Consider the following 20,399-nt stretch of genomic DNA (forward strand, 5'->3'; position numbering starts at 1 on the left):
TGGGAGCCTGGCTGGGAGGGGCCCTCAGAGCAGAGGCCTGGCTGCACCTTCCTGGACACGAGGTACTAGAGAACCAGGGGAGTCTCTTTATCCCCGAGCCAAGGCCACAGCCTGTCCCTCTCACACAACAGACACAGCTCAGCCCCTCATAGGTCCAGAGGCTTTTGGTTAAGTTACTAAAAACTTCAAGGTCACATGAAAGCAGAGAGCAGGACATGGAACCCTCGTACCTCCTCCCAGCTCCAGCCACCACCACCTCACACCACTCAGCCTGGAAGGTCACTCCAGTTTCTCCATATCTCATCCCTACTGGGAGCTACTTTGAAGCAAACCTCCAAGTCCTATTTTTCTGACTCAGCGATGACAATCTCTCTGCTAGAGATGCAGAGATGGAGCCTAATCATATGGACTCTGGGCCATGGCACCAAAAGTCTCCTGCTAAATCAATCTGTTTGTTCAGCACTGTCTCTTTTCCAAAGTTGAGGGAGAAAAGAGTTCCATTTTGTACTGGGAAATAACTCATCTAGCACTTCCCAGGAAGACAAAAAAAAGAACCAGCAAAAGCCAAAGATGATAACGTAATTACGTTCAGGAAAAATAACACCTATAGAACAAAAAAAATGCATCTGCCAGGCCGGGGGTACCTACCTGCTGCTCAAAAAGCAGCGTGCTCACGGCCTGCCGGCACGGCAGGATCATCATGGGGAAGCCGACGGCCACCGACATCAGAAAGCCCATGCGGGTCACCTCCGTCACCAGGTTGGAAGGGAAGTGCACCAGCACGTTGCCGGCGATGGCCTCAGTGAAGCTGACGTAACCGAAGAACCCCACCTGGACACGGGACAGAAAGGTGCCATGGCTGGCGGCTGCTGGCGTGGGTGCCTCTCACTGTGGGTGAAGGCAGGCTGACAGGCAGAGCTGTCTGCAGGCACTGCGCCTTCTGGGCACTGCAGTCAGAAAGCAGGAAGGATTGGCAAGCCCCAAGATGTGGGGCCCTGGTGGGAGCAGCTGAAGCCTGGAGGGGGGTCTGGAACTGCTGGGAACGCACTTGGAGGGAAGCTGCCACGCGGGACCCCCACCTCCCACGTCAACACGACCCACTGGGGACAGTGTACAGTCAGGCCGCCTACCGTGATATAGAAAGCGGTGACCACGTGGAGGGAGGAGGCGAAGATGGAGCTCATGGCCTTCACCGATGGCTCGTCCAGGCTGTCATAGGTGGGCAGGACCTGGCTGCAGGGACATGAGCAACCCTCAGAGCAGGTCTGAATGGGACACACTGCTTCCTGGGGTCTCTTCTCCAGCACCCATTCTTCCTGCAATGCTCACCACTGTACACATGCCCACGGAGACTCTCCACCCCAGGGGGTGGGGGAGTGGGTGTGAGCGGCCACTCCTCAATTGCCCCAGGCTGCGTCGCTGCAGAGGGGAGGGGGGCATAGGCAAGGCCAAAAGGCGTCAGGGCCAGTGGTCAGGATCACGGGAAGGTCATGACACTGGAGAGGGGCATGTCAGGACACAGAATATCAGGCTGTAAACAGACATGCCTAAGAATCAAGGAGACCAAATCCCAAAATTGCCTTTGAAAAGTGAAATGAAAACAAAGAGGACACCCTAACTTCATTTAAAAAGCAAGCCAACAAAACAGGTGGAGGCCCCAGGGGAATGGCAGCCCGTCAGCCCCCCACCCAGTGCCCTGAGACAGGTGGCCCACCAAGGCGTCCTGATCTCAGCAGGCCCACGGCTGAGGCCCAGGGACAGCGGCTCATTCCTCGCCTGGTCCACGAGGAAACAAGGCCACCGCATGCCCAGGCATTCCCCAGGGAGACAGCAGAGGGCTAGAGAAGAAGCAATCTGTGCAGGTCGCCAGGGGCCCTAGGATCCAACGTTGCAGAGAAGACCATGCGGTCTGGCTGCAGCTGAGTCCATACCAGGGAGCCCCAGCGTGTGGGATCAGCAGCCAGATCAAATGACACACAGGTCAGCCCCCACCCCTCAAAATCCCCAGTTAGGACTCTGTGCCACAGTGAGCCTCTGCTATGTCCCCAAGAAAGGGTCAAAAGGTATCAAACCTCAAGCTGCTCCCCAATCCTGCCTGAGACCTGGGGGTCCTGACTGTCCCAGGAGAGAAAGAACAGCAGAAACAGAAAACCCATGGTCCCTACAGCAGCTAAGCTCCAGAACCACCAGGAGGAAAACGAATGCCCCACAGCCACTCCGCAACACCCCAACAGTGCATTCCCTGACCCACCCTGGCACCTACCCAAGCCCGTGGGGCCTTCTCACACAGCCCCCGTGCATTTCTCCCCTTATAGGGCATCAGAGATGCAGGCCGGCTAGCCAACCCCTTAGGGATGAGCAGCTGCCCACAGCCCCCAGCCACGCTGCCCAGTGGGTTCCCTGGAGGATGGAGCTCTCTGCCGTAGCACCCGGAGAACATGAATGTTCTGCAAGGACGGGAGACCAGCTGAGCGCGGCGCACTAGCTCCGTGTACTCCCTTGCAGGAGCAGGGAGGCAGCGCTGTTGCATGCAGGGGGACTCGGGACACACCTCCAGGGTTGGGGGCAGGGCAAGAGTGGCACTCAGCAAGACCCTTCCAGAACCAACCCCAACAACTGCATGCTGGTCACGATGGAGCAAAGCCCCAGTGGGGGTTTATTTTCATTACAAAGCAAACATGCAGAAAGAAAGGACACACGGCAACTGGGCGAGAGGTAAAAGCATGTCACTGCTGCTGCCCAGGATAATGGGGACATTAAGCAGCAAGGCTGGAGCATGTCTGGTGGGGACAGGGCTGCCAGGAGAGGCAGGAAGTGGGGAGCGGCGGTTTGGAGCCCACGTGTGGGTGTAAACACAGCAGTGCGAACAAATCCTCTCCACCACGTTCATCTACGATTGGCACCGTACATGCTCGCTAAAACGGCAGGGGGCTGCAATGCCAGCCACTGAGCGGATGGGCTTTTTTCTGTCTGTCCCGGATTTACGCTTCTGGTTGGAGCCAGCTGCCATTACGACTGGGCAGGAATCACTTGCTCTTGTCATTTTGGTGGAGGAGGTAATGCCGATGGGATTATGGAAATGCCCTGATCTGCATTCCCACAGCTCCAGGTGCCAGAGGGAAAGCATGCCCACATACTTGTATGCGTTCATGCATGCACACGTGCACGCGCACACACACACACACACAGACGAGGGCCTCCAAAAGCAGCCCAGCAGCAGGCTTTAGTCAATGTTTGTGCAATTTCCTTTTAAGTATTCTCAGACGAGCAGCTCAACTCTGGCAAAACACTAAAGCCCCTGCTGGGTCCACTGGCTCTGCACTGCCACGAGATCCCCACAGCCATTCTCCTCTCGTGGGGAGTCTGGCAAACCAGCACCTCACCCGTGTGACTCAGCACATGTCTCACGAATAGAGCAACTCATCTTCTGATTAAAATACAACTATCTCCCTCAACTTAAGGGGGATAAGGTCATCATTGGACAAGAACTACCCTTTGGGGATGCTAAAGTGCAATTAAAGAAAAGCGAAGGACAGCTGGACCCCACTTCCCACGGTGCCCAATGACGGCCGGTCAGGGAGTAGGAAGTACTTACGACTGACAAGCAAAGGACATGCCGAAGATTGGAATGCAGCGGAAGATGCCCTCCCAGCGGACATAGCTGACCCGCTGCAGCCACTGCCAACCAAAAAGGCCATGCTTGAGCGAGGAGAGCAGGATCTGTGGAAAAGGAGGGGGAGAAGGTAAAGAAGGGGCACTGAGGCTCGGCTCAACCTCATGACGGAGTGCAGGCTGATGCTGCAAGGGGAGCCAGGAGCCAGGAGCTCTGTACCCCCCTATTCCCAGCCCAGCCAATCTGTGTCCTCTGTGCAGCGCAGCCTGACACAGCAGCCAGCTAGGAGATGCTCAGGGGCTGCTACAAGGTGCAATTGCCATCCAGGACTTTCTGGACACATCCCGGCAACCATCTATGCTTGAAACAGACAGGAGGAGGCCCTCTCCCTGACCCTGGCCCTGTCCTGATGGGAGATGGAGGAAGGTCCCCACATGGGCAGAGTCTTCCACGGCCTTTTAAAGATAAGCTCAGAGAGGACCCAGCCAAGCAGACAGCAGGGAGGCTGGCCTACAGGAGCACTGAGGGACTCAGGGAAGCTGGCGGCTTCAAAACGACCGTCCCCCAACGCCAGCTAACACTCACTCTACAGACAGCCTAAGCAAGAGACAAGCAAGTTCCATGCCCATGGGTGGACAGTGTCCTGGCCACTGGGCAGGATCCCTTCCCAGGGAAGATGTCCTCCAGCACCTCCCAAGGGCTCCCTGCCCCTATTGAGAAATGAGGGTCTGTCTGCACTCTAACCCCACTGTCTAACCCAGTCTCTCCCTATGGCACCTACGTGTCCACCCAGAGAAACAAGAACCTGCCCTCGTGACAACAGCCACATGTGGCTGTGCTCACAGGCCCCACACAGGTCGCCTCCCCACAAAGTGGGTAAAGCCAGTGTTCCTGCCTGCTGGGGCCATGACAGCTTGGGCCTAGCGGAAGAGCCCCCAACCCTGTGGCCTCAACCTTTCCCGACAATGCACAAAACTGAGTCCATGCCAGCTGCACCTGCCCCCTTTGGGCCATGATTTGGTAAGTCTGACGTCGATTTGCCAGGTTTCGAGATGGTGGATGCCATGGTCCCCAGGGGATGGTTCCGGGGCCAAGCGTGCGGGCAGCGCACAGCACTCACCACAAACATAAAGAGCGTGTAGAAGAGGAGGGCCATGGCGCTGAAGGACTGGACGGACGCCAGCACATTCCTCTGCAGGCTGAGTGGCAGCACGATGCACGAAGAGACTGCAAGGAGCAGGAGCACGCGAAGTGACCCGGTCATCTGCAAGGGAACGGTGGTGGGGCAGCCAGGCGCCAGCAGCTTCCACAGTCCAGGCCAGGGCTCTATGGCCCAGAGCTGGACGCCACCCAACCCCAGAGCCACCCCGCGCCTGGGCAGACTGGCTGAAAGCTGCCCTCTGGTGTACTGCCCACGTCTGACAACAGCAGGATCTGCCCAGCTGTGGAAGGAGACTGCCCCGGGCCAAGATGCCCCTCTGCTCCCAGGAAAGGGCCCACTATATATAACATAGTAGGCCAATGCCTGGACCTGACTCACCCCAACAGGCAGCAGTGCACAGACCTCTAGGCTGCGAGAGGGAAGCAGTGAAAGACCTTCCAGGGCCCTTCCAAAACGCCCCACGCTCATCCCCCAGCCCCCAGCCCCAAGGCGGGACGCCGGCCTCGCAGGCAGACCAAGCGCAGACCCGTACCATCTGTGCCGGGTTTCTGCTACGGACTGGACGTCCTACTCTCTCACAGAGAGGCCGTGGGGAAGCCACAGCGGGGCAGGGGCCGCCAGCATGTTCTCCCACACTTCATAAGGAACCGAAAGGTGAGGAATCTGGCCACAGGGGCACATGCTGGCAGATGCAGGGAAGGAATGGAAACTTTCTGTTTCACAGTGAAACGCAGGAAATGGGGAGTTGAGGGGAGGAAGACACACTCTGGATTTATGACCAGAGGTCCTTTCCCGGGACACTCGTCAGCATCTGTCCGACAGCCTGCAAATCTGCCACCTTCTTCACATGAAGAGAACCACCGCCTTCCAACTCACTAGCTGTGGGCTTTTCATCTCCATCAGCTTCTACACTGTTAGTAACCAAAATGCCGAGGACCCAGCTCGAAGAGCAGGAGGCTGCAGTGCCTGAAGCCCCCACCCCGAACCCCACAGGCAGCCCAGAGTCCCCAGCCTCTCAGCTCTTTCATAGGGTGGAAGACGGAGGGAAGGAACCCAGGGCCAGTCCACAGAGGAGCACCTCAGGGGAGGGGTGGCAGGATGGAGGCACCCACAGATGTCCCCACATGCATAACGACTGCCACCCCCGACAGCTCCCAGATGTGGGGCCTTCAATGCGCCACCGCGCCAATCCGAGTGAGGATGCGCACTCCCCACACAGCCACGTACAGACCAGCAGGGCAGTGCACACGGCCGGCCACCCCTGCTTGCTGATGGGCCGGCGGGCTGGAGACACCTGCCCTGGGCTGTGCCACGCTCTGAGGCTGCTGGTGCTCCTCCCCTTCCAGCCCCATCCTCCCAGGCCTCGGCCCTGCATGGGGTCTGAAGGTTACTGTGTCTGTTCCTGTTTCCTCTCCCATCATCGTTCACCCTCAATAAAGCTCCCAAACTTCTAAACCACCTCGATGCCTGTGCCCCACAGAACCCAAGCTGCCCCAAGGACTCCAGACGCAGATGTACAAGGCACCACACTCAGCCGCCACGCACAGAAGCATGCAGATGAACCAAACGTGGGGAATCTGTCCTCACCTGGAACCCAAACAGTCGAGCAAAGAAAGTGGACCCCAGGTCACCGATGACGACGTAGAAGGCAATGCAAGTCCCCAACATCAGCCCGATCATGCTACAAAGAGAGAGACTGTGAATTCTAAATGGTTCTTGTAAAGGAGTCCATTTTCTCACCCCAACCAAAGCCACACACCCACGGAAAAGCCGGACTCAGACTGCACTGGCGTGCCCAGGAGGTGGCAGTGACGCCGAGGCCGTCCCCACACCCCACCACCACATGAATCTTCAAAGCTAGCACTGAATGAAAGATGCGATTTAGAGTATTCCACAGTTTTGGGGACTGCTGAATGTTTGCAGAGTTCGCTGCTTTGCTTGGAACGAATACTGAATAACACTAAACTTTTCTTTATGTGGTGTTATATTTTTCTCTCTGCAGGAGGTTCTAATAGCTCTTTCAGGCACTACGAGAACGTACCGCCATGTTAGAGAAGTCAAAAGAACTATCAATTGCTTCCAAAAAGGGTTTTCTTTATTGTTTACAATTCCCTAATTTAGAAGCCTAAAAGTACAATTTCCCAGCCATTCTTTCTTCTCATAAAATTTTACACCAAAGGAAGAAAAATATGACCTTTTTGATGTAATGCCACTTTTATGCAGCAGTGTTTTGAGGAGATGCACATTAAGGAACAGGGGAAAGAGTAACTACAACTGGGGGAGAGCGATTTTGTTGTGCTCCACAAGTTTTCCATTTTTATGTTTTTCTTAGTATGACTTAAAAAATAAGGCTTTCACCCTTGACACCAATCATTTTAAGGGTACGATAAATTGGGCTCCCACGTTCAGTGACACTTCAGAAACCTATTGTACGTTACGAGCCGGTCCCCAGGTGAGAGAGGTCGCTGTTCTGAGCCCGTCCCCAGCCACGCTTTGGCCTTGGGCAAAGGAGAAGCACAGAGAATCGTTCAGCCACACTGTGCCACCCACCTGGTCTCCACCAGCATCTTGCCTGCTTTTCCGTATGCGTGGAATGCTAGCGCAAAAGAAAAGAGGGGTCACGCTCAATCCAACAGTGCGAGAAACACATCAGTCAAAAACTTACAACTTATTGGTAAAAGTTGTGAAGAGCAATTCAATAAAAATCCCCTTGGCCTGGAATTTCATGGGCTTTAAAATTTTGGTCCCCATGGCTTTTCTGTATCTTCCATTCACAAATGGAAACCACCCAAGACTAGAGCAAAGCAAGGGAAAGATACAAGACAAGTTCTTTGTTGACAAAACAGAGTTCCTGCCAAGCCAGTGTCCCACCCACGGCACCATTAAGGGGGGCGAGCACAGGCAGAGCACACGGGCCATGAGCTGCACAGACAGCCCCGTCAGTCTGTCTCTGCAGTCCAGCACACCTGGGCTCTGAGGTACACGGAGCAAAGCTAGGAGAGGCCCGGCAGGCTGAGATCCAGCCCAGAATGCTCCATTTTCACAGCCCATACCTAAGGGACCTTACTCAAGTATGTTCATTTTTGCTTTTTGGTTACAATTTATAGAAGTCAACCAAGAGAATGCTTCCGAACATGGCACACAGGAAGGAAGGGCTGAGGACTCAGAGACCGCTCAGTGCAGGGGCATTGCTGCTCTGTCACCTGTCCCTGCTTCAATGACCCACGGCTTTGCCCAGGGCACGGAGGGCGGCTCGCAGCCCCGATGAGTCCAACTGACCTTCCTTCCTGACTCAGCCAAGTCTCCCCCGACCTTAAGCGTGATGTGGTGACCCCAGCGTTTCCCCACAAAGTGCAGCCAGATGAGACGAGTGGGCAGTTCCGGGCTCCAAGGAGAAACCAGAAAGGGGTACGTGTGACAGGATGGCCTGCAAAAAGGACTGGCAGCTCCAGCCATGGTCGCAGCCTGGCTTCCTGCCCATTCTTCCTTCCTTCACATAGAGGGTCAGAGGCCCTCAGAGAAGATTCCAAAAGCAGGAAACAAACAGGCTAGTTTGGTGTGAGTGAATCCAAAAAAACAGCTCTTGTTACTTTTAAATCACTTAGGAAGGGCCCAGTGTTACCAAAAACAAGGGAGTTTGGCATCTGAAACTGGCTAAAACAGAAAAGCCGGCCTATGAGGAGGCTTCTACCTCCCCGGGGACCTCCAGGCCTTTCCTGGAAAGGGCTGCATGTCCCTAGGATGCACACCCCCTCAAGTCCACTTCGAAAGTTTGTGCACCCCATGAGACAGAGCTCACCCGGGACGCTGGTCGAGGTGTGCGTGCTGTTTCACTAACTAAGAACTCCACGAGTCCTGTGAACGGGGTGTGGCCGTGCTCACTGTTCAAAACTCATTGTCCTGTCCGAGTGGGAAGTCCTCTGACCTCAGCCTCACGGTGACAGCCACCCAAACTCTGGGTGCTCTGAGCTGGGACATGCCAGGGCAGCTCTTTGGTCTCCCCCCCCCACAACCCCTCCCCAGCCTTGATCAACAGGGCTGAGTCTTCCCGAGCCTCAAACCATGCAGGACCCCAGGCCCAGGCTCCTGCACTTCCCACCGAAAGTCACTCCACTTGCCAACAGTGAACAGCAGCAGGGCAGGGCCAGCAGGGGTGCACATTTGGAAACAGGCTGCTCATCGAGGGGGGTGGGGAGAAGGGGCTAGACGGCCATCCAGCCAGCCTCTCCTGAAGCCAGGGCTTATGACATTCAACTTTCCCCTGTACACAGCTCAGGCTGGGAGCCCGACAGACAGTCGTGGAATAAAGGAGAGGTGCCAAGGGTAAAAAGCCTTGGGCGTCTGAGAGCTTATTCCACTGCCTGTTTTCCCCAAGCTGAATATCCGTTTGTGCCAATCACAGCTCCCGGAGGACAAGCAGGGAGGAAAGAGCTCTGGGTCATAGTCCCTGAAAGCCTGCCAAGGGCCAGGAGGACTGGGCACATGCTAACCAGGGGGACCAGGACTGCTCCCCGACGCAGCATCACTGCACAACTGGGGACGCAGAGGCTCCAGTGGAGCCAATCTGCCCCTGCTGCTGGGAGAGGTGGCATCTGGACCAGATGATGGCCAGGTCAGGGCTCAGGATGGTGCCACGGGGGGAGAGGGGCCGAGACACCCAAAGGAGGTTGTATGTCATTTTTCTCCCTTCCGAAAATGGGGTTCAAAAAAGTCAAGCAGGTTATAGGTAAGTATTTAAAAATTACAAAACCCCAAATGAGCAAAAGCAAACAAAAAAAGAAGTACTCAGATAACAACAATAAAAAACCTACTGGTACAAGAATTCTGCAAACTGGCCAAGGGAGTTCATTCTTCAGCAAATGCCACAGCAGTGGCGACAGAGGGGCTGAGGAGTCAGCTCCCAGGCCAAACCCGTGGAGGCCCATGTAAACGCAAATGCAGCTCACAGTGGCACACTACCAGGAAGCCGCCACCCTCGCATTCCACGGCGTGCCTGCAGTGAGCAAACCACTTGCCCTGCAGACACCTGCACTCCAGAAGCTTCCTCACTGAGTCTCAGGCACCACTGCCCTGCTCTGGACAGAGGCAGCAAGTTCAAGCTCCTTGCCCTCCAAGCCTCCCAACGCCCACAGACCTACAGCCCCCAGGCAGGCGGCGCATCCCAGCGTCTGCTGACAGAGGCCGTCTGCCTGGGCCTGCCGCACCAGGGTGCAGCGAGGGGTCCTCCTTTCAGGCCTGCCCTTCAGCTGCTGTGCCAGCTCGCAGAGACACCTCTCTCCCAGGAGGAAGATGGAGGGCAGGGGAGAGGCCCCTCCAGTCGGTCTCTGACAGAGCACCAGGAGGTGACCCCAAACTTCCTGAAGGGCCAGGAATTGGAAGTGTTGCTAAATCACTCTATCCTAGAACCCTGGCCAGCAGCAGCCTGGAGAGCGTCACCGCCTCCTCTCCAAGGCCTCCTTCCAGAGGGGCAGGGTCTCCCCAGCCCTACGAGATGGTACCAAGACCGAGCCAGGATCGAGAGCAGCAGATGCCAAGTAGACTGGGCCTGGGGAACTTGATCTGGGAGGTCAGGCAGTTGAGCATTGAAGACGTGCCTGAGACTCTACTGCTTTTTCCAGTGGGCACAGTGAGGCTGTGGGCATGCTGAGCAGCTACAGGTTGGAGCCCCAGGCAGCCAGGGCAGAGGGTGTCATCTGTCACTTTACACCCAGCCATGCCGGCTGCTCTTCTCAGTGACTTTCTAAGAATAATTGGAGAGTCAGCTACCAAATACCGAGGCCCGCCCTGCCTAGGGCTGCCCGTCTTTTCTCAGGACAGAGCCAGGCAGTTCACGTAGCCTCCACTTCAGGGTCCTGAGTGGGGAGGGAAGGGTAACACCCCCACCCCAGGCCGCCGCCCTGCAGGTGGAGGGGATTGCTCTAGTACTTCATCTTGCGGCTTTTGCCGGGAAACATTCCATGCCAAGTTGGACTGTGTCATCCCACCACGGGGCAATTTACCTGGTAAATTTCACCTCCTCAGGTGACTCCACCAATAAAAGATTCTTACAGCACCATCCTTGTCAGAAAAGATGGGAGAAGCAGTAGTCCTCAGTTCGAGGTCCGAGATGGGCGCGAGGAGTTCAGTGCCAAGGCCGGAAAACCCGGGTCTGAGCTGGGCCCATCCTTGGGTCCCGGGAACTCCGCACAGCGTCCTCTCCCACCACCTCCTTCCTCTGCCACCCCGGACACAATGTGCCTGCCATCCACCAGGGGAGCAGAAGCTTTCCACAGACATCCACAGTGTCCAGCCCAGACATCCCCACGACAAAAAGCTGAGTAGGAAAGCTCGGGGCCTGGGCTGCCGCGGCTGGGAGGGAATGCAGGCCTCCCACGCTGGCCTGAGGGCCGGCCACCCAGAGAACACTACAAACGAAGCAAAGTAGGAAGTCCAGCCTTTCATCCTTCCAGCTGAAGTCGAATTAAAGAAGGGAAGAAAGAACTAAAGGAGACAAAACTGCGACCAACAGCATCAGGGAAAGATAAAGGCACTGGTGAGATGGGGTTACTCAGTCCCACTGAAGCCTAAAGATGATTTCCTTGGTGGAATTCCGAGAGAGGGTAAAGCACAGCGAGAGTCCTCTGAGGCAGCACCGAAGGTGAGGCCCCTGGTTCCTAAGGACAGCGCCCTGGCCCACACTGGACGGGGAAAGGCTCTGGGCATGCGCACGCTGAAGTGGAAGGCGGGGAGCCCCAAGGCAGGGTTTCTCACCATCTGCCCTGCGGTATCACTTCCATTTTGAAGCATGCGATCATGTTAATAGTTCAAAGAACTGCACTAAGGTTTTTTTTGGGGGGTGCATGGTCTGGAAATCGAACCCAGGTCTCCCACACGAAAGGCAAGCATTCTACCACTGAACGACGCATGCACCCTTGCACTAAGTTTTAAAATAAAAACAAACTGCAGTCCAAGGAACTCTGAGAGTAAAGCAGAAGGACAATAAAATGACGTGAGGCCCGGCCCCGCCTGGGAGCGCCACCCTGCTCCAGAAGGCGCGGCCTCTGGCCTGGCGGCTCACCTAGGCCTGCGTAGGTCCTCCGCTTGCTGAGGCTGGCAGACTTCACCAGGAACATGCAGGACTGGTGCGTCATCCACGAGCAGAAGGCCAAGAGCAGGGCTCCCAGGATGATGCCGCACTGGTGGGGCAGGAGAAAGACGTGGTCAGCAGGAGGCGCTGCTCAGGCCTCTTCCCCAGGGCACAGAGGAGGGGGGGCGGGGCAGGACCTCCCCGCCCACACAGGTTCCACTGCTGTCTCCTCCCCTGCCTACCCGAGGCGACACCAGGCCCTGACCTGTGCACGGTTCCGAGAGCCCTGGGCCTCCGTTTCTCCCCTGGCCCCCAGGCCCGTCTCCTTGAGGGGCTGGGTGTGCAAACAAGCAGCTTCCTCAGTTGCACAGTGCACACCCTACAAAGCACCCCTTTCCAGCCACTCAGATAAAAATGGCTCTACGCAATGGCCCCACTGGGGAAGAAAGAGATTAAATAAGACACTTAGGCCTTTCTTAGAAAGCCAGACAGACACCGTGTGGCCCAGCAACTGCACTCCTAGCTATTTACTCAAAAGAAACAAAAACATGTGTTCACACACAAGGCCTGTGCGTCAAGCTGCACAGCGTGTTTACACATAATCTCCTCAAACTGGAGAAGCAACCCAGATGCCCTTCACCAGGTGAATGGATAAACCAACCATGGTCCACCACGCGGAGGGCTATTATTCAACTATAAAAAGGGACAAACTGCCGCCACACCTGGCATGATGGAAAAGGCGTAACTGGGGGGCCAGAGGCTGCAGGTAGGGAGAGGTGCTAGCTGCAGAGAGGCACAAGGGAACTTGAGAGAACAGAGAACTTTCTACTCTCGGTTGCGGTGGTACTCTCATAACTGTATGCTACATCAAAAGGGTGAATTTTATGGCATGTGAACTATACCTCAATAAATCTGACTTCAAAAATTACCAAGCCTACCATTAAAAAACCCTACTAAAAAAAAAAAAAAAAAAAGATGACCGGGCCATCAAATACTGCAAAAGTGCATCCCCAAACTGCCTGTTTGCCTCCCACTATGCTACAGTTAGAGGACATGGGACATGGGACACAGGTGAGACGGGGTATGCCTGAAGACGCCAAGTCTAGGTGAGCACAGCTGCCCGTCCCTCGGAAACGGTTCTGCTGCTGTAGCTCTCTCTGGTGCACGAGCCTCTCCGACTAGGTCAAGCCCTTCCTGGGGAAGGTCTGTGTCTGGCTGTGAATATTCCTGGGCAGCTGCGTGGTGGCCACACAGCAGACTTTCAAGGTCTGTGGACAACTGGGTCGCCTGGGCCCCACAATGCACTTTGACAGGTGGCTAAATCAGAGCCCCACCCCGAGCGGCAGCTGGCAGGCAAGTGTTCAGGGCAGTGTTTGACATGCAGATGTCCAACTATGCGTTCCAGAAGCAGTTTTGCCATGACAGAAAAGTCAGGGCATACTTTAGGACACACAGTAATTCCAGAAGCACTTGGAAGTAGCAGGCACAAAGCTGGAAGACACTAGGACCAGGAACCAGTGTTGCCAGCCAGTCTTCTGCAAACCCCATCCTCACACCAACTTGCCTGCTAGCCACGTCAAACGTCACCTCTCACAGGACAGGCTGGCCAGCTGTATTTGGAGTACTGACAGTTCTCAGATTTAAAAAAAAAAACTTTTTTGCTGCTTTTATGCAAAATATTTAAAACTCAAAGTATTTATAAATCTAAAATTAAATTACTGATGTCCACTTGCAGTTCCCAAACTGTCCATCTCGTTTTTGCTTTTCTGGGCCTTGCCGGCCACCTGCCCCTCCCCTGCAGCCCACTCCCCCCTCCTCACCCTCAAACAAGCCACTCCAGTGGGCAGCTGACCCCTCCCTCCATGAAGCAGGAGAACAGCTTTGCCCTATGTACCATCCATGGCACCAAAGGGAAATTCAGTTTTAAGACACAGCCGAGTTAACCACAAAGAAGGAATGTACTTATCTGCTATCTCCACCAGCCTCCCTTTTCTAAACTGCCAAGTGTCTGTTAGTTTCTGAAGTATTCTAACAGCAGCCAAACAAATTCACGCCTCAGAAATGGCCACTTTTCTTCATGTGGTATTCCACGTTGGAACGACATCAATTTTCTTTTCTTGTTTTTTTTTTGTACGTTATATTTTCAGTTGTGGTCACATTTGCACCCAGTGACGTACACACACATCTTAAGTGCACAATCTAGGGAATTCTGACAACTGTAAGCACCTCGGAGCCAACACCCCAATCTAGTTTTAAGGCTTTGCGTGCTTAGGTATACAAGTGCAGCCACTCAGAGTTTAAACATATGTACATGCCACAATACCAGTCCTCCAGCTACCTTGCACTGTCGGAAGTTCAGTTTGTTACACGTCGCTCTTAATTCTTAACTGTGCGTAAAGATTTCAGGCCAAGGCCCAGACGTGTGGCCAGCCCCAATACTGTGGCAGTTTTCCCCTGAGGGGTTCTTTGCCAGATCCCCTTCTGGACGCTTCCAGAGAGGGCCCAGGCCGTGCTGGGGTCGCCCCCGCCCTAGTGACAGCCTTTCCGGCCGAGCCCCAGGAGCTCTGGACCCCACGGCCGGGGCCGCGCAGCTGCGCCCGCAGGCCACTGCCCATCGGGCGGCCCGGCGGCCGCGAACTCACCTGCTTGAAGCAAAACGGCATGGTGAGGACGCTGACCCCGACGATGCTGTTTACTATGTTCGTGATCAGCCCCCAGTTGGAGGCGGCGGCCGCGGTCATCGTGAGGGGCCTGAGCGCCCCAAGAGCGGGGTCCGGCCGATGCCTCGGGGGCTGCCGGGCTGTAGCCGGCTCGAGAACCCCAGCCCGAGGTCAGGGCTCTCGGGGTGCCGGGACCACGGCGGAGCGGGGCGCGCGCGGGAGCGGGGAGGAGGAGACCGCGAATGCGGGCGAAGGCGACGACGCGCGAAAGCACGGGGGGCTGCCTGGAGGAGGGGGCGTCGCGGGGAGGCGGCGGGGGTCAACCTCCGGAGTCCGCCAGACCCCGCGGCCGTTTCATGGCCCACCGGCTTCGAGACGCTGTTCCCGAACCTAGACCCGGATGGGGCGACGGTGCCAGCCTGGGCCACCTCAGCCCGGCTTCGCAGCCAGCGCAGCGCACACACTTCCGCCTTCCGCGGCTCCTCCTCCCGGAAATGACGACACGGGGCCGGGAGGCGAGTGAGAGGTGAACCAATGAGAAGTGGGCCTGGGCGGAGCCGGGAGCGGCGCCGCTGCGTAGAGTGGCGGCGGGAGAATTGGGGTTCGAGGGGTTGCTTTAGCAGTTGAGTCTTCCCACCCCCTTCAGCCTTTGCGCCCGGTGTGAGGTCGAGCCCTGGGCGGGGCCTTGGCGACCTGTTGGCAAAAATGACCAGGCGCGTTTTACCCTAGACGCTGAGACCCAGAGAGGGTGAGCGACCGGGTTAAGGTCACACAGCCGCGGAGGGCCGTGGGAGTCGGCGCCCAGGGGCTGATTCTGAGCGTGAGGAGGAAATCTGACCTGCCAACGTTAAAGATGCAATGGAAATGCCGCAAGAGGACAGGAGAAGTAGAGGATCATGTGACCAGAGAAATCTAAGAGGGCTTCAAGAAGGCGGCGACTTCTAGGCCGGTCCTTGAGGGACAAGGGGAAATTTTCAGGCAGAAGTGGTGAGGAGGGCTTGTAGGGGAGGGGGGCAGACAGAGAAGGACCCCGGGACCTGGAACATGTTCCTTCTGCATGGTGAAGTGAATGATTATAGATAAGGAGGGTTGGGAGGGGCCTTCTCGGGAAGAAGCAAGTAATGCAAAGTGGGATGAGCTATAGGAATCAAAGGCTCCCAGGCAGGATCGAAGCCGCGTTTGCAGGCACATGAAGCATCTTTTGTCTTCAGGCAGAGGCCAGATTCCACGGGCACCAGGCAGTGCCAGCCGCTGGGGAAAGCTCTGTCCCACCCTCCAGCACAAGAGGAAGACATGACTTACTGCGGGTAAAGAGTAATTAGCTGCAAAGCCAAAATATCCAATGCCTACATTCATTCATTTATTTTTATACAAATGAAATCATGCCGAATTCTGTGACTTTTTTTATTGATGACATAAGTTTTATGAAATATTATGCATACAAGATAGAACATGTCATTTAAATGTACGTTTTAACAAATAACAGTAAAGGCCCACAAACCCGCCATTCAGCTTTAAAAACAGATTACCAGAAACTTAGAGACTTCCTGGGTGTCCCTCCCAAATTCCACTCCTCTCCCTGCTCTTCCCCGCCACCCTTGCATAAGCACTATCTAGATTTTTTATCACCATTTTTATTCAAAGTTTTTGTCACATCTGTATATATCCCTAAAAAATCATAGGGAAGACTGCTATTTATCTTTTAAACAACAGTGTTTTCACAGGGCCTTGGGCTGCCTAGAATAAAGGATACACTTCCTGGCCTTCCTCGCATTTAGGAGTGGCTCTGTAACTAAGTTCTGGCCAATGGGAAGTGAGCAGAAGTATCAGGGGCAACTTCTAGGTCAGTCTTGAAAAGGTCCCCACCTTCCTTGCCCTCCTTCATCCTGCTGCCTGGAACACAGAATTGGATAGACAAGAAGACATCTTGGACCTGGCGGACAAGGCTGTTGGTAGGAGCCTGGGTGCCTCAGGGACCCCTCCAGCCAGGACTACCTCCTCCCCTTTGCCTCAGAGGGAACCTGTCTTGTTCAAGCCACTGTGCAGCCAGAGGTGCAGCCTGTTCAGTACAGTGGTATATAGGGTGGAGTAATGGGGATTGCCACATTTTTTACTTTATAGTAATGGAATTACACCAAACATCAGTCTCTGCAACTTCCTTTATCATTCAACTTTATGCTTCCAAGAGTCACCATCATATAGCATGCACTCTGAATCATTCATTCTCCCTGCATTATGGAATTCGTTGTTCAAATAGCCCAGAATGTCTGTATCCATTCTCCTGCTGAGGTTACCTCCATCATTTCCAATTATTTGCCGTTGTAAACGGTGATGAGTGAGCACTATTGTACAAGTCCACTTAATATATATATATATATATTAGACCTTCTCTAGGTAAATACCTACCCATGGAATTGCAGATTCAAGCATATGTGTACCTTCAACTTCACTAAGTATTGCCAAATTGTTCTTCAAAGCAGTTAGAAGAGTTCTTACTGCTTTACATCAGAGACTGGCAAATTTTTCTGCAGAGTCAGGTAGTAAATATTTTCTGCTTAGCAAGCCAGTGTCTCTCGCGATGACTGAATTCTGCCGTTGTAGTGTGAAAACAGTCATAAAGAATACATAAACAAATGAGTGTGCCTGTCTTCCGATAAAACTTTATTTACAGAAACTGGCCAAGGGCCAGATTTGGGCCTAGGGCCACATGTGTGGACCCCAGCTCCACAGGGTCGACAGCATTTGGTATTACCAGTTTGGCTGATCTGGTGACTAAAATGGACTCTCACTGTGGCTTAATTATCCCCCTAATTTACAAGTAGAGTTAACCATCTAGTCATATTTGTATCACCCGTTCATAGTTCTTCTGTAAGATGCTCATTCAATTTTGCCCATTTTTCCATTGAATTCTTTGTCCTTATGGTTTTTGAGTTCATTAAATGTGCTGGATAACTGATCTTTTTTCTTATTATATGTGTGACTCAAATCTTCTCCAAGTTTGTGCCTTTAGGGTACTTTTTTATTTTATTTTATTTATTTATTTTTACATGGGCAGGCACCAGGAACCGAACCCAGCTCTCCAGCATGGCAGGCAAGAACTCTGCCACTGAGCCACCATTGCCCGGAGGGTATTTTTGATAAGCGTAATTTCTGAAAAATAAATTAGGCATTTATAGATTTTTTTTTTTTAAGTGATGAATGAGAACAAAATGAAGGAAACCCATGGAGGAGCCACCGGCTTGTTTTGGAGGGAGCCCGGGATAGGGGGCTGGATTCCAAGAGAGTCACGAGCCAGCCTGGTCCAGGTTACCTGGGCAGGTAAGCCTGTCCGAGCCACGGTATAAATTGGGGCTGCATGTAAAGCCCCAGCACACAAGACACCCAGGGAGGGCTAACCCCTTCTCCCTGCAGAAAGCACCATCATGGGGTCACCCCTGGCTTGTCCAGCTGGGCCTCCGTGCTGCCCCTGAGCATCAGTCATGGGGGCCCCGGGGAGCTGCGGGCTATATGGGCATCGGGGTGCCAGCTCCTGCCCGATGGAGCTCCCGTCCTCTACCCAGGGTTCCCCAAAGAGCCTCAGGTGAGCTGAGTTTCCATCACCCCTGTGAGCAGGGTTAAAAGTTCCCCCCCGATTCAATTGCTGGAATTTGGGGGAACCCCGTTGCCCTCTGCTCCCTGGGGGATCTTGTGCCTTGGCACTTCCTGTCTGTGAGCTGAGACTTGAGGCTCCTGCACCCCACCCCCACCGTCCAGCTGCCCCAAAGCGGTGTCTGATGGAAGGAGGGGTCTAGGCTGGGGCCAGCCCTCTTCTCCCTGCTGGTTCTATAACCCAGAGCCACAAAGCTGATGACCCCCAGGACAGCATGGATGTGGGAGAGCATCTGCAGCCCTTCTCCCAGCACAGCTGGCAGCGGTCCTGGTGGGAACATGCTCAGCAGCAGGCGGGGGACAGGCTGGCGCTGGAGGCCGCATCCAAGGGATGCGCCAAAAAACACGAGGATGACAGGCTCTGCGAGGAGAGGCCCCGACCTTGGGGTTTGTGGGTGGGGTCGACCTTGATGAGGAGAGAGGAAGGGGGTGGGCTCTGCCCTTCCACCAGCCCCGAGTGTCCTTCAAAATGGGCTAGATAGGAGGGGGAGGAGAGGAAAGGCTGTGGGAGGAAGCGGGTATTTCCCTCCTATCTCTGGGCTCCCCCTACCCAGCTGGAGAGGTGCAGGGAGATAGTCTGTGTGCAGCCAGCAGAGCGGCCTAGGCACAGGGCGGGCGGGGAACAGAGGGTGGGCTGAGCCGGTGAGAGAACCGCCCTGGGGCAGGCAGGGGCTGTGGGCCTTCGACGCCTTTTGAGCGGGTCACCCCGGCCTCCAGCGGCCTCTCTCTTTGGTGGCCTTGAGACACCCCCACCCCCACCCCTTGTAAAGCCCTTGGCTGCTGCACCTCCTCCCACAGCCTGGCTTGCAGCACCCACTAGTAGGGCTCTATGTCCAGAGATACTGGGAGGGCGAGAACCCTGGGAGGCAGGTCTCCCTCCACCCCACCTCTGCCGGGGCCAGACTGGCCTCCTGCACCCTCACAGCTGCCCTGCTCCAGCCCTTGCAGCCCAGGCACCCAGAGGGCAGCACAGGGCCAGCTGACCCAGTCGTCAGCAAGAGCAGGGGCCGGCAGCTGAGGGGCGTGTGGGGGACAGCTCTGCCATCCGAGAAGGGAGCCTGAGACTGCCAGGCCCACCCACCCTCTCCTGGAAGGCAGGAAGGGGAGTGAGAGCTGGGGAGGGCACCCACAACTCCTCCCTGCCTGCAGCCTGGTCCAGACGCCCCTCCAGCCACCTCTCAAACCTGGGGAGACCCGCCCCAGGCTGCTGGCAGGGCAGGGAGGGTCATGGGGTGTTTTCTCCAGCGAATTCAGGATGGCAGTTGGCAGAGCCCTCTGTGCAGGCACCCCCACCCCAAGCACCCGCACATCCCCATGACTCCCCAAAGCTATGGCTGCTGTCAAGGAGACTCCCTGTTCCCCTTCGCACCCTGTATGCTCAGAACACATTCTCGGGCCCAGGCTACTCCCAGCCCGGCCCGGGGTGGGGGGGCAGCCCTGGAGACCACCCAGGCCAGGGGCTCGCTCCTATAGATCAGAGGCCCCAAAGCCCTGCTGAGGGACCCAGGCCACCAAGTCCCAGCTCTGGGAGAGGCAGGTCGGGAACCCATGTCCACCAGCCTGTAGGTGCTTCAGAGGGTGGCCTGGAGGAAGCCAGCAGGCCTTCAGTGAGCCAGCCTTGGACTGGGGGCTACGGGGGCACTGTCATGTCAAAGTTGAGGCCTGTGGGCTGGTGGTGTCACCTCGCCCCTACCTGCCCGCCGTGGTTAGGTGCTTTCTCACCTGTGCCGCTGGCACAGGCCCTGGTGGCCTGTGTCCCCTGCACGGCAGGTGGGCACACCGTGGGGTCTGGGCAGGGCCTGACACCTCTGCACAGCTGGTAGCATGGAGTGAGCTCGCCCCCTAGACTGCTTGGGGCCCAGGCTGCCGTCCCAGTCAGGCTCCTCACCCAGAGGTCCTCTTGAGGGGAGGGAGGAGGTGAAGAGGCTGGGAAGACACCCCGCCTCCTCCCCTGCGTCCTCCACGTCCTTCTCAGCCTGCCAGAGAAGTGAGAGTATCCGCCCCACACCCTCAGAGCTACTTGTCCCTCTGTGAGCCCCAGAAATGAAAACGCCACCCCAGAGTGGGGGATCGCTCTTCTAATGCGGCCTTCAGTGGCAGAGGGACAATGGGCAGGTCACATCCACTTACCTGACCTCGGTTTCCTCCCTGGTCAGGAGAAGGTTGGACCTGCCCGTGACCACACTCTGGAGCCGGTGGGACAGTCCAGTATGTCTGTCTCCAACATACCAGCTGCTGAGCAGCTCTCAA

At 55.6% G+C, this 20,399-nt stretch overlaps 1 protein-coding gene across 1 annotated transcript in view; it reads right to left on the bottom strand.

The window, feature by feature from the left end:
• SLC38A10 (solute carrier family 38 member 10) overlaps positions 1-14,985 on the bottom strand; it is a 41,883-nt gene extending 26,898 nt beyond the window's left edge. The window contains exons 1-8 of the mRNA XM_077166196.1: positions 14,484-14,985; positions 11,833-11,950; positions 7,326-7,371; positions 6,363-6,456; positions 4,734-4,877; positions 3,596-3,720; positions 1,131-1,233; positions 649-831 (exon numbers count right to left, since the gene is read on the bottom strand). Of these exons, the coding sequence (XP_077022311.1) occupies positions 649-831; positions 1,131-1,233; positions 3,596-3,720; positions 4,734-4,877; positions 6,363-6,456; positions 7,326-7,371; positions 11,833-11,950; positions 14,484-14,582 (912 nt within the window). The 5' untranslated portion in view covers positions 14,583-14,985. The remainder of the gene's footprint in view (positions 1-648; positions 832-1,130; positions 1,234-3,595; positions 3,721-4,733; positions 4,878-6,362; positions 6,457-7,325; positions 7,372-11,832; positions 11,951-14,483) is intronic.
• Positions 14,986-20,399: the final 5,414 nt, after the last annotated feature.

This window comes from Tamandua tetradactyla, chromosome 6 (assembly GCF_023851605.1).
Source record: "Tamandua tetradactyla isolate mTamTet1 chromosome 6, mTamTet1.pri, whole genome shotgun sequence".
Taxonomy (NCBI): domain Eukaryota; kingdom Metazoa; phylum Chordata; class Mammalia; order Pilosa; family Myrmecophagidae; genus Tamandua; species Tamandua tetradactyla.